Below are 12,924 nucleotides of genomic sequence, written 5' to 3' on the forward strand. Positions count from 1 at the left end.
CTCAAATTCCTATACACATCAACCTAATTCACATATATGGCACATTCATACCCAAAATTCAATACCTAATATACCCAACACACAAAAATTAAAGAATTAACTAGAGTTCTAGAATTTTCACCTTACCAACGGGAAATTGGGACAAAGCTTGGAAAGTCCACCAAGTTAATTTGATCCTAAACACCAAAATTAAGCAATTTTTAACATAATTGCTTATATAATTCGAAATTGGGAAGGAAGAAATTGGAACACATAAGTGATTTCCTTACCTAATTAGTGACTGGGTTTTGTAGAGCTCGACGACGCGAATGCGTGGCCACAAACGGTGCGGTGATCGGAACTCCGAATCAAAAGTTATTAGGATTTGATTGTATGAGTGAGGGTTAGGATTGTTACTTGTTCTCCCCCCCCCCCCCTCCCCCCGCCCCTATTTGCTTGCTTCCAGCTTGTTCTTGCATGCAGAAATGGAAAGAATGAGCTTCATCTCATTTTATTTAATGAGCTAGTTAGGCCAAATTCTTTGAAATTAGTGTCAAAATTCTAGTTTTAATTAACTCTATCTTATTTTAATATAAAATTTATATTTCTAATTTATTTTATTAAAATTTAATTTATTGATTAATTATTCGTTAATTTTGCAGAATTTACAGTATGTCTTAGAGGACAATTCTCACGTACAAATTCAAAATGTTCATGATAAAGAGCAAGCACAAACATAAATAACTTATTTAATATCTTATATAAAGAGATTTAGCACTTTTTTACACTCTTACTTTTATTTGAGGATAATTAAACTTTACATTATAACTCAATTTTTGGGAATTTAAAAACTTATCTACTTGAAAAAAAAATTATATGTATCAAAAAGGTTAAATTTCTTATTGTTTGTTAGAAAAATAATTGTGATACATATAAATTTTAATTAAACGAAGATAACTTTTTTTTTGGTTTAACATAAGCTATTGGTGCAAGTTTGTGGTGTATTATTTGAGGCTAATTGAACTTAACTATAGTATCCAATTATTAGGATTTGAACATTTCATAAATAACATATAACTATACATTAATTTAATGTATTTTTCGTTGAGAGGATTTATCATTATATACTTAATTAGAAATTTAAATAGATAATAGATTTAATTAAATAAATTCATAACACTAATTAAATAAGGTGCCAAAAATATATTATTATATATTTTATACGATTTACATATATTGAATGAACAATTATAAGTAGAATTTTAGAACCAAATGTACGTTACAAACTACTATATTTAAAATATAAAATAATTATGAAACTATATTACGTCAATTTTATAAATATTTTAAATTGAGTTATTTCTCTGTAAAAAAGTTTAACTTTGTCTATAATCATATACATCTAAATGTCATTGTTCAAAATTTGAAATTTTGTTAGGTATAACGAGTATTATATATATACAAAAATAATGATCTTTGGATTAAAGTTGTGAACTCTAACAAATTGAATAATTAATTTGTAAGCCAGGATATGATGAATTCAAATAATAATATTTTTTAAAATATATTATTCTTTCAATAAGAAGTTATTAGTTTAGCATGTATTATTTATTTGAAATTAGAAGTGATAAAAAATAAATTTGTTTTAGTGAACTAATAATCTCAAGTTTAAAATTAACTAAAAAATAAATATAGTGTTCAATTGTAAAATCTTGTTAAATATTATTATTTGTATCTCATTAATATTGTTAATATACATATATAATATGTTTTTCACATATAAGTAAAATTTTCTAATATGAACTCAAAAAGAAAAATTATTTAGACTATCGAATATAGAGGATAGAACATGTTCTTTTCCTATATAATAGGTCGAATATTTTTCTAAATTTAAAATAACGACTATTGGAGATATCCTAATCCATCAGCATCCACATATGAAAAGCGTAATTTTGTTTTCTTTTTGACTATACTCTTCAACCCCTCTTTGGTATAAAGCAGCCAATAAGATTGAAATAATATCAAGAAAACATCAAAATATCAATAGAGGAATGTTCTCTTCCATTTAAGTTTGCAAAAGTGTGCTAAATAGTTTCCTTTGACAATTCATTGCTATTAGTTTCCTTTGACAATAAAACAAAAAATACAATTGACATAAAACTTATGGAGCACTATCATATTTTGATCCTATCTAGATGATGATATCAAAGTTCACTACTTAATGAATCTCATTGCATAATAATGTGTAGAATAACTGTCTTACTATTTCCTATGCTTTCGTATATATTATGTGTTGATAAATTTAATAATGTGCTTTACCAATTGTCTTGAAACAGCTAATGATACTTACAATTTTATGCACAATTATTATGCAGATAGAGTGAGCAATGTAGTATTGAAATTAGTATCATACTTTGTAAATTTTTTTTTACCTTTTTCTAATTTATTTTTTTGTCTAATTAAATTGACCATTCATAAAACACATTTTTTTTTATAGGAAAGTATGTACCTGAATTAGAACCCCTGATAAATGATAGAAACTTTCTCCTTAATCTCAAAGGTAATATTCTAAGTAGTGCATAAAGAATTTTGTTTTAGTAATTAAATGAAGCTAAGAATATTTTCCTTATTTAGCATCTTGATGTCTTATGTCTTACACTTTTCTTATTTTTATTGTATCTTTTTTTTTACAAGTCTACTTCTGTATTTCAATAATTCTCTATATATAATATTCTGTTTTGGAAGACAAGTGCATCTTTAAAGTTTACTGTATTGAACTTTAAAAACGCATTTAGACCATGATAGATGGAGAGGGTGAAAATGTTGTAAATGATATTGTAGTTTGCAATTTTTGTGGATTGCAACATTTGAACAAAGGCAACTATATTGTTATTTGACTAACTCTTAGTCGTTATTTTGGGGACTAATATACTCCTTATCTACTAGATTGGTGGCGTTGCAAAATTCCTTACAAAAGAAATGCTAATTATCTGCATTATGATTCTTCATTTTGTTGAACAATTGTATACTATCATAAACCAAAATAGTCAGATATAAAATATATAACTGAATATAATATAGTTAGTAATCATTACCTGTGCTATTATAATAACAATGATTCTTATTAATTATTTAATGTTTTTTTTTCATGTAACATAATGTTACGAATTTTATTTAAACACACGTATGTAATAGCTTTTTTTTTTTTATATAAGGCTAATCCACTTATATGAGCTTAAAAAAGATTATTTGGGCTATTAAAAATAGAGGATGGAACAATATTTAACTAAGAGATATATAGTAGATTTTTTACTTTTTATACACGAACTTTTTTTTAAGATAAACGTAACAAGTATTAGTAATAGTCGATATGATATCAACTAATTTTTATATTGGATCAACATTTGATCCAGGCGTAATGTAGTGCGGAATTTACACTAGTTTGTCTAAATGCATCAACAAAAACATCAACCTTCTCTCTCCCCTGGATAATTGGACACACATTGCTCTGTCCCACTAATATCTTAGGAGAGCCAACTTTTGTAATATGTATATATCTAATTTAACATTGAAGAAAATTCCTATATGATTTTCAAAGCAAGAAATCTCTAATTACTCTTGGCATGGCCAGTCATCTTTAGTTTCTAAACCACTACTACCTTCCTTTTTTTTCCTTACCCTACTAACATGTATTGTATACTTTAAACATTTAGTTTCTAAACCACTACTACCTTCCTTTTTTTTTTTACCCTACTAACATGTATTGTATACTTTAAACATTTAGACGGTGCAATTCAATATATATCAATGATCAAAATAACATTGACTTATGAAACAAAAAGTGGATCGATCAAACAAAGAGAAATTTGTTCATAGTCAATAATCCAAAGAAAAAAAAAAAAAGTAGTGTTCATCATAGGGTGCCCAAAGAGCATCCAAAGGACAAGGCTTAATAACATCCAACTCCAACCCCACCTATATCTTCCCTCTTCCATTCCAATGCAACAAACTCACCAGTCCAGAATGAAGATCCCTGCACAAACCTAAGCTACAATGAATATAAAGGGATTTCTCTGTTCAAGAAAACATATTCCTATTAATATAATGTCCACCACACCAGTATGATGCACAAAACTAAGCTACAATCCTCCCTTTAATTCAATGTCTTGGTCTCCAACAGCAAACCTGTACAATGAAGCTCAATGGATAGAGTGAGCAAGTTTCAAACAGCACAATAATTATAAACAAAGAAAGCAGAGAAAGGTTCATGCTTACATATAGAGTTTGCTATAGGGACCAACTTTAAGATTACCCTTGGATTCAACCTTGGTAGAAAAATTACCACTTGTTTGGAGCTTGACTCTAGCATAAGGAACAAAGTCAGGATCACCACCATATTCCTCAACAACCTTTTCATCTGGTTCCATGAAGACATAAATCAGACTTTCCTCGCTGGTGTAGTGGCAACAAAAAACATACGACACCCGTCCAGTCAGCTTTTCCAATCCATTCACGTGCACATCTGCCATGAGTTTCTTCTCAGAAAAGTCATAAATGTACCACATAGCGGCAGAGTCAACAATGAGGAGATAATTACTGCATGCCAAACGAATTAGTTTCCTAGGACAAGAATCACGAATTGGCGGTAAATCGCAGTGAGGGGATCTCCAAAGGTTGGCCTCGATGTCATATGAGATGAGCTCCTGATACTTACCATAATAAACATAAAGCATAATGAGGGTTTTCTTACGAGGCTTTGTTCTGTCCTCCCACAAAAAATAAGATTTAGAACTCGACCAAAAGTTCACATGGGGCGCTTCCCTAGGCACTTCCCTTTTTTCCCATAAATCTGATTGTGGATTGTAGATTTCAACCCAATCTTTATTATCACCCCCAAAGATGTACAAGTTGCGATGGTATGGGACTACTATGGGATTCATTCGGTAGTTGATCATGCTTCCGCATAAACTCCAAATCCAGGTCGAACCGTCATACTTGAGGCACCACATTTTTGCAGGGAAAAAATGTTCCAATTCTAGCTCAAATTCAAATTTTGATCCATTGTTACACATGATACCACCAGCAATGAACAAGCTGCCACCAAGGGAACAAAATCCTTGAAAAGTTGGTAAGTTGGAATCCATTATTAGATCATCTCCAACAGGCCATTGGGCAGTCACAGGACCTCCATCTTCAAGATCAACACTTCCATGCTTGATAAAGTTGGCCTCAGTGATAGTTAACATCCTGCGCCTGAAGGTTCTTTTTCTATCTACTACATCCACATTTTCCACCAACATATATATGCTTTTTGGATCAGAACAACCAACATCATCCTAGAATTAGAACAACAATCATAGTGTTTAGAATAAAATTAGATAAGAAATTAAAACGTCATAGTTATAAACTGACCTCAGGTTCAGATTCCCCGCACATGCCATTATCAACCGTATCTCCTGAAACCGTCGCAACAACACTTCCCCACCACTCTTTAAAATGGTAATCGTATTCAACATACCTAAAATGATTGGCGGCCTTAGCCATTAAATTCTTACCATCCCTTTTCCCCACGACAAATGCAGTGAAATTGCAAGCCTTCACAACAACGGCTCCCATCCCAAAGCTCTCCGCGTTACGCACGAGCCACCTGGCGAAGTTCTTTGCTCCTTTGCTGTCGTCTAAGGCCAGTAGTTGAGGTGGTTCGGGAGGTTGGTACCAAAAATCCGAAGTTGAATCAACGAGAAGGATGAGGTTCTCCTTGGGTAGGTCTTCGGGATCATAATTCCGAGCATCTACGACCTCCAAAACGAGGCCTTTCGACTCTAACAAATTGCGGAGGCGCTCCGCTAGGGCTTCTGCAGTTGAAAATTTGAGTCGCGAAACGAACAGGATCTTGCCACGTGGATTGCGTTTCGGTTGTTCTTGATGGGAGCAGAGGTGAGACTTGCAGATTAAGAAGAAGATTGCGGCAGTGACCGTGGCGGCGGCGGCGGCCACGGTGGACGAGATAGCGGATACCGATATATCCGCCGGTAACAAAGACAACCAAAGGGGCATTATTGGCTTTTCCGGTTTGATGCAGACGTTTCAGTTGGGGAAGAAGGTGGCGCTGGGGCGCTGGGGCAGTGATTCGAGATTCGGCGAAGCTTCCCTCAACACTCACAGTGAGAGAGGCTGAGGCTACTGCATGCGTCTTGACCCTGGAACCAGCCCAACATGGTCTTTTATTTAATTTTGGGCCGAAGGAGACAGCACAGAGGTCATTCAAGCTTTAGTTATGTGTGCAGCCGAGGGTTCGTGCTAGTTGCAGGATCTGCTGCCTTGCAAATAGCTGCACCCGGATTCAAGTTTTAAGAGAGAAAAAAATGAACTTTTAAATGAACTTATGTAACGTATGTGAGTGTGTTGTGTGAGTATTTAATACATAAGTAATACCTAAAATTAGGAGCTGTCTAATCCATCTGATAAAAAAAAAAAAAGCTTTAGTTATGTGTAGATATGGGATAGACTTTAGAAGAGATTTGTAATTTAGGTTTCGTTTGAGCAAATAGTTTAATTAAACTTGTTTTAAAAATTGGCTTAAATAATAATAATATTTATATTAGAAGTAATTTATAAATAAATTATTTTATGTTTTGGTGTTTTAGTAGTTTATTTTAAAATGTGATAAAAAAAAATTTATTATAAAAAAAATCATTTTAAAATTTTTTTCATAAGCATTTAAATAGCTTTTTAAAAAGCTATATTTTGGTTTTAAAATTTGCACCAAACATTAATACTACTATTATTCATAAGTCAAAAACTCAAAATAATATTGAGCTTCCTAAATTCCTAGTAACTAATTAATTAATACAACTATCTTATTTAAAAAATTATATTAAGAATGATCAATTAAAATATAAAATTTATATTTTAATCACAAAAATATAATTTTAATCTGGATTGAGTCTATTTGAGGCATGTTTTGAACTTGATTCAAAATTATTATTGAATACAAATGATAAATTCAATCCAAAAAATATATTTTAGACAGATAAATTTTTGAATACATTCAGAGAAATAATGAAGATATAAAGTATAAAAGAGAATTTTTATTAATAACAAAAAAATTATTTATAAAGTTTTTTTATTATTTTATTCTCTTTATTAAAAACTAAAATTACTTTTTAGATATTATAAAATATATGCAGCTCTTTCGATTTCTATATATAGATTAACTTGTTTACAAGTGTTCTTATTAATTAATAGTACAATTATCCCTCAATTGAAACCTTCATGAACCAATTCCTTGGTTCGTAAATCACAATCCTCCCCACCTTTCTTTTGCGAAAATGAGTACTTCAAATGTGACTGAATGAACAAAAAAGGATCATCAATCTTTCTTTCACACCTGCATAATTGAACTTACTGCTGGGCTTTGTCCCACTAGAAATTTTGTCACATTGAAAAAAAGGTTTAATTATTTTGTTGATCTTTGTAGTTTCGTCAAATTTTTAATTAGGTTCCTATATTTTTTTTCTTTTTAATTGAGTCTTTGTACCAATTTTTTTTTAATTGGGTCCCTAAACTTTTTTTTTTCTTTTTATTTGGGCTTCTACACCAATTTTTTTTTAACTTGAGTCTCTATACAATTGAGCCAATTACTATCAAGAGAGATCTAATTGAAAAAAAAAATTTGGTGCAGAGACCAAATTAAAAAGAAAAAAAGTATAGGAACCTAATTGAAAATTTCGCAAAAATATAGAAATTAATAGAGTAATTAAACAAAAAATTACTATATGATTTAGAAAGCAAGACATTTCTATTCACTCTTAACATTGCAAGTCATCTTTATTTTCTTAACCTCTTACAACCTTTTTTTTTGTTAAAAAAATATTAACCTTTCTAAAGAAGAACCTAGTATTAACTTTTCTTTCAAAATTATTCCAAAAAAAAAAATTAGCTGAATATTTTTTTATTTTTATCTTAATTAACTACTTTAAAGTGTCAAAGTGTACCTTAAGAAACATAAAATACACTTAAATTTGAAGGTTTCCAATAATAAATGTCTACGATGCTAATTTGTGAAATAACGAAGGTAGCGTTTGGTAGAGAGACAGAGACTAAAAGATTGAGACTGAGAGACAGAGACCGAAATAAATTTCAGTATTCTGTTTGGTGCAAAGTGAGAGACATAAATTGAAACAAGAATAAAACTCTAATTTAATTTGTACAAAGGATAAAATTGGAATTAATTAATTGAAATGAGAATATTTTAGGTATAAAATATTATTAAAATTTCAGTCTCCGTCTCTAAAAATTTCAGTCTCATGTGTCCCTACTTTTTGGAGGTACTGAAATACTGAAATTTCAGAGATAGAGACAGAAATTTTAGTACCAGTCTTTGAACCAACAAACATGATACTGTGTCTCAGTCTTTCAGTCTCTGTCCCAGTACCTCAAAACAAACGCTACCGAAGGGATCAAACAGAAATTTGTTCCTTAAGAGTCGACAGAAAAAATTTATAAAACCCAAAACTTTTGAAAAATATTATTATGAGTTGATTTTAAATTTATTTATTTATTAGAGATTTTTTTTCATAAATTATTTCATTACAAGATGTGACTGGACACTTTAACTCTCCGGATTTTTCCTATGGGCATGCTTATATATATGAATTTGAGTTTGGGTTGTCTCACCATGGAATATTATTGAGTTTGGAGTTTGACTCCATGAATATTATATTATTGAAATTGGAGTTTGACTCCATAAATATTATTTTTGAGCTTGGGGATGCGCGCGCACGGAGGGACTGTCCAATGGTTAACTACTAGGACATATCAGGTTGGCTATATAATCGACAGATCGATGAGACTCATCAACCATAGGACAGGTATACATCATGTGCATTTGTGTGTTTTGCTTGAGTATACATTGCTTTGATTTGTTTAATTGCTTAACTCTACTTATCTGCTACTTATTCTACTTGCTGTAATTGCACATCTATCTGTGTTTTTCTTGCTTGAATTATATGTGTATGTTTTCTGAGAGACCTCTCTTGGTGGAGGTATGAGGGGGGGGGGGATTGTTCCATCAGTGATTCAGAGGGTTGAAGGAGACAGAAAGTTAAGTGTTAGGTTAAAGTTAGATTTAGAACTTGCATGTCTTAGATAACTTACTTAATTTCTAGTTTAGTTGGGCATTTAAGCTGAAATCTGAGTGTGGAGTTGTAACACCCTAATTACCCTAAGCCTTATCTCGCGTCGTAAAGCAAAGGTTAATCAAAGGTTATGACAATTCTAAAGCTTATACATATTATATAGAAATAAGTAATATATTCTAGAAGCCCGATGAAGAATATAGCTCAAAAACAGGATTTGAAAAGCGCAAAATATACACACGAAGCTACAACTTAACGCACAAGATATAGATATAATATAACAAAATATCAGAGCATAATAGTATAAAGATCTAGCCACAGCACGCGGAGTTTAAGCCGGCTAGCTATATACAGACAATACAGAATTCTAAAAGTTAAAAACAGCTTATACAAGTTTCTTTCTCAAAATAAGCCTCTAGGAAAAAGTAAATACAAAACATGAGAGAACTAAGCAAAATAATCAAAAGACTTCAAAACAGATAGAAATCCTCCGCTTTGTCACCACCAAAACAACTCACCGAGGTGGGTTGCGACCTGTATCTGAAAAATAACAACAGAATATGGTATGAGAACCGGAGGTTCTCAGTATAGTAACAGTGCCCAGTGATGTAAGATATAAGACTTCAGGACGCCAGAGGCAATCTTAGAACTTCATATCCATTACAAGATTCCAAATTCAAATCAGCAGCATTACAAAAGACCCAAGAAATCACAAATCACAAATTTAACTTCAAATCCCTGAAACAGAGTAACATAGACTCAACTTTTCACTAACCTCAAATCAGTAAATTAGTAATCACAAATTTCAAACTCAAACCAGCAGCATTACAAAAATTATAAAACAGCAACCAGCAACTAACAACCAGAAATTACAAAACAGTAATTACAAACTTAAAAACATAACTGAAATTACAAAGAGCTTCCATCATGGCAAAACTCCAATCACTCTGATTCTCACAATAGCAATAGCAATAGCAATAGCAACAAGCAATAGCATCAGATTCCGCAATTAGTCATCCAAAAACTAAATCAAATCAATCGCATAGTAAATTAATTGCCAATTTAGCATCAATCAATAAGCCAGTAACAGAGTTCATTAATCAAGAACAGGCTAGAACAAGCCAGAGTAGTGAGCAAAGCCAATCAAGTTTTTAACATAGTTTTCACAAGGTTAACACAAAAATTAACATGCTTTAACAAAGATTAACAAAGTTTTTAACCCAATTTTAACAAGCTCAGCACAATGAATAACAAAAAAAAAACCTAAATGAGGTAATGAGCACAAAATCGAGAAACTTCAAGAAAATTTAACAATAGATAAAAAAAAGCCAAGAACAAGCCAGTAACAGTTTATCAGTACCAATTTAGCATCAATCAATAAGCCAGTAACAGAGTTAATTAATCAAGAATAGGCTAGAACAAGCCAGAGTAGTGAGCAAACCTAATCAACCAAGAACAAGCAATAAACACTGACAGAGCATCCAATTAACTCAAGCACAAAGTAAAAAAACAAAATAGCAACACATCACTTAATCAGTAATCATCAATCAATGAAAAAAAATACCAACAGTGAGTTTTAAAAAACGACGATCACTAACCATGGAAGAACAAGCATGAAGAGGGTTTGGTTTCTGAACAGACAATAAAAAAAACAAGAAGAACAAGCACTAGCAGTGAGCATTAACCTTTGACGGACGATGGAGAGCGGTTGCGCACAATGGATGACGGCGAACAGGCGACTGATGAGAGCGAAAAGGGGATGGAGAGCGAACAGGTGACTGATGAGAGCGAATACGGGATGGAGAGCGCACAGGGGATGGTGAGAGCGAAGTAACGAACGCCGATAGCACGAAGACCGAAGCTCTTGAGTGCGACGAAGGCGGCAGCAGCAGTCTTTCACTCCGACAGACGGCGATAAGATTGGTGGAGGCTAGGGTTTGTGATGAGCGGATAATTTGTATACTTTTTGGCATTGTTTTTAGTATGTTTTTGATATGATATAGTTAGTTTTTAGTATATTTTTATTAGTTTTTAATTAAAATTCACTTTTCTGGACTTTACTATGAGTTTGTGTGTTTTTCTGTGATTTCAGGTATTTTCTGGCTGAAATTGAGGGACCTGAGCAAAAATCTGATCCAGAGACTCAAAAGGACTGCAGATGCTGTTGGATTCTGACCTCCCTGCATTCGAAGCGGATTTTCTGGAGCTACAGAAGCCCAATTGGCGCGCTCTCAACGGCGTTGGAAAGTAGACATCCTGGGCTTTCCAGCAATATATAATAGTCCATACTTTGCCCAAGATTTGATGGCCCAAACCGGCGTTCAAAGTTACCTCAAGGAATCCCAGCGTTAAACGCTGGAACTGGCACCCAAATGGGAGTTAAACGCCCAAACTGGCACCAAAGCTGGCGTTTAACTCCAAGAAGAGTCTCTACACGAAATTGCTTCATTGCTCAGCCCAAGCACACACCAAGTGGGCCCGGAAGAGGATTTTTATGTCATTTACTCATTTCTGTACACCCGAGGCTACTAGTTTCTTATAAGTAGGACCTTTTACTATTGTATAAGAATCTTTTGATCACTTTTAGATCTCTAGATCATCTTTGAACATTTTATACCAGCCCAACATGGTCTTTTATCTAATTTTGGGCCGAAGGAGACAACACAGAGGTCATTCAAGCTTTAGTTATGTGTAGATATGGAATAGACTTCAAAAGAGATTTGTAATTTAGGTTTAGTTTGAGCAAATAGTTTAATTAAAGGGTAAAACACTATAATAAGCTAAGGAGAATGAAATTTTACACAAATAAGCCAAATGGAAAATTGGTTCATGAATCCACCAACGCATATTACTATATTCATTCGAACTCTATTCACACATAATTCGAATTATACACAAACGCACATACACTAATTCGAATCATGAGTAATTCGAATCTGTTCAATTCGAATTACTATGTGCAGCGTGTGTGAATGTAATTCGAATCAATATGATTCGAATTAGTGTGTGCGCGTTTGTGTATAATTCGAATCAACATGATTCGAATTATGTGCGAATAGAATTCGAATGAACTTGATTCGAACTATATAATAATGTGCGTTGGTGGATTCATGAACCAATTTTTCATTTGGCTTATTTGTGTAAAATTTCATTCTCCTTGGCTTATTATAGTATTTTACCCTTTAAATTACTATGATTTTTTTTGCATCATATTTTGTTTGAATTTACATTAGAATAACGGCACATTTTAATAATGTCACTCATTTTAAAAAAAAATTAGAGTGTGTTTAGAAAATTCGTTAAAAAGGAAGAAGCACATTTAAATTTTTTGAAAGCTTCAATTTTTGATTTGGCAAATTTTTTTCTCATTAACGTAGAAGTGATTTTGCTGCCAAAACCACGTTTACAAGAAGCAACTATTTGTAACTTCTGCGTTTTCTTAACTGACTTTTAGCCATAAATACTAATAATTTATTTACTTTTTACCAACTTTATTCTTTATATATGTTATTATATTATTTATGAAATTCTTGTTATTTCTATTTATGTGAGTTTTATTTTCTATTATTTATTATTTTTTTCAACTATTTATTTGACATTGTACACTTTTATAATTGTGATTTTGTGTATTATATTTTTTATTATCTTTTTATAATATAATTCATTAATTCTATTAGGTAAAGTAAATTAAATAAAAAATTAACTGTAAATAATAATAATAGTAAAAAATTATAACATACTAAAAAACGAGTACCAAAAATACTAAAAATATATTATATAAAAAGATTACCAAGAACTTTTAGAT

The 12,924-nt window shown here is 31.8% G+C and overlaps 1 protein-coding gene across 1 annotated transcript; it reads right to left on the reverse strand.

The window, feature by feature from the left end:
- Positions 1-3,829: 3,829 nt before the first annotated feature.
- LOC130935897 (uncharacterized) lies at positions 3,830-6,348 on the reverse strand. The gene is made up of 3 exons (XM_057865811.1): positions 5,392-6,348; positions 4,255-5,315; positions 3,830-4,164 (listed from the first exon to the last, which is right to left on the reverse strand). The coding sequence occupies exons 1-3, from the start codon at positions 6,034-6,036 to the stop codon at positions 4,119-4,121; spliced, it is 1,752 nt and encodes a 583-aa protein (XP_057721794.1). The 5' UTR covers positions 6,037-6,348; the 3' UTR covers positions 3,830-4,118.
- Between the last annotated feature and the right edge of the window lie 6,576 nt (positions 6,349-12,924).

The sequence above is a fragment of the Arachis stenosperma genome, chromosome 6 (assembly GCF_014773155.1).
Source record: "Arachis stenosperma cultivar V10309 chromosome 6, arast.V10309.gnm1.PFL2, whole genome shotgun sequence".
Classification (NCBI taxonomy): Eukaryota; Viridiplantae; Streptophyta; class Magnoliopsida; order Fabales; family Fabaceae; genus Arachis; species Arachis stenosperma.

Excerpts from the sequence above, each read along its gene's own strand:
- LOC130935897 (XM_057865811.1), bottom strand. The coding sequence starts at position 6,036 with ATGCCCCTTTGGTTGTCTTTGTTACCGGCGGATATATCGGTATCCGCT. Across the intron at positions 5,316-5,391 it reads GCGGGGAATCTGAACCTGAG|GATGATGTTGGTTGTTCTGA; the intron begins GTCAGTTTATAA and ends TTCTAATTCTAG. Across the intron at positions 4,165-4,254 it reads CCCTATAGCAAACTCTATAT|GTTTGCTGTTGGAGACCAAG; the intron begins GTAAGCATGAAC and ends TTCATTGTACAG.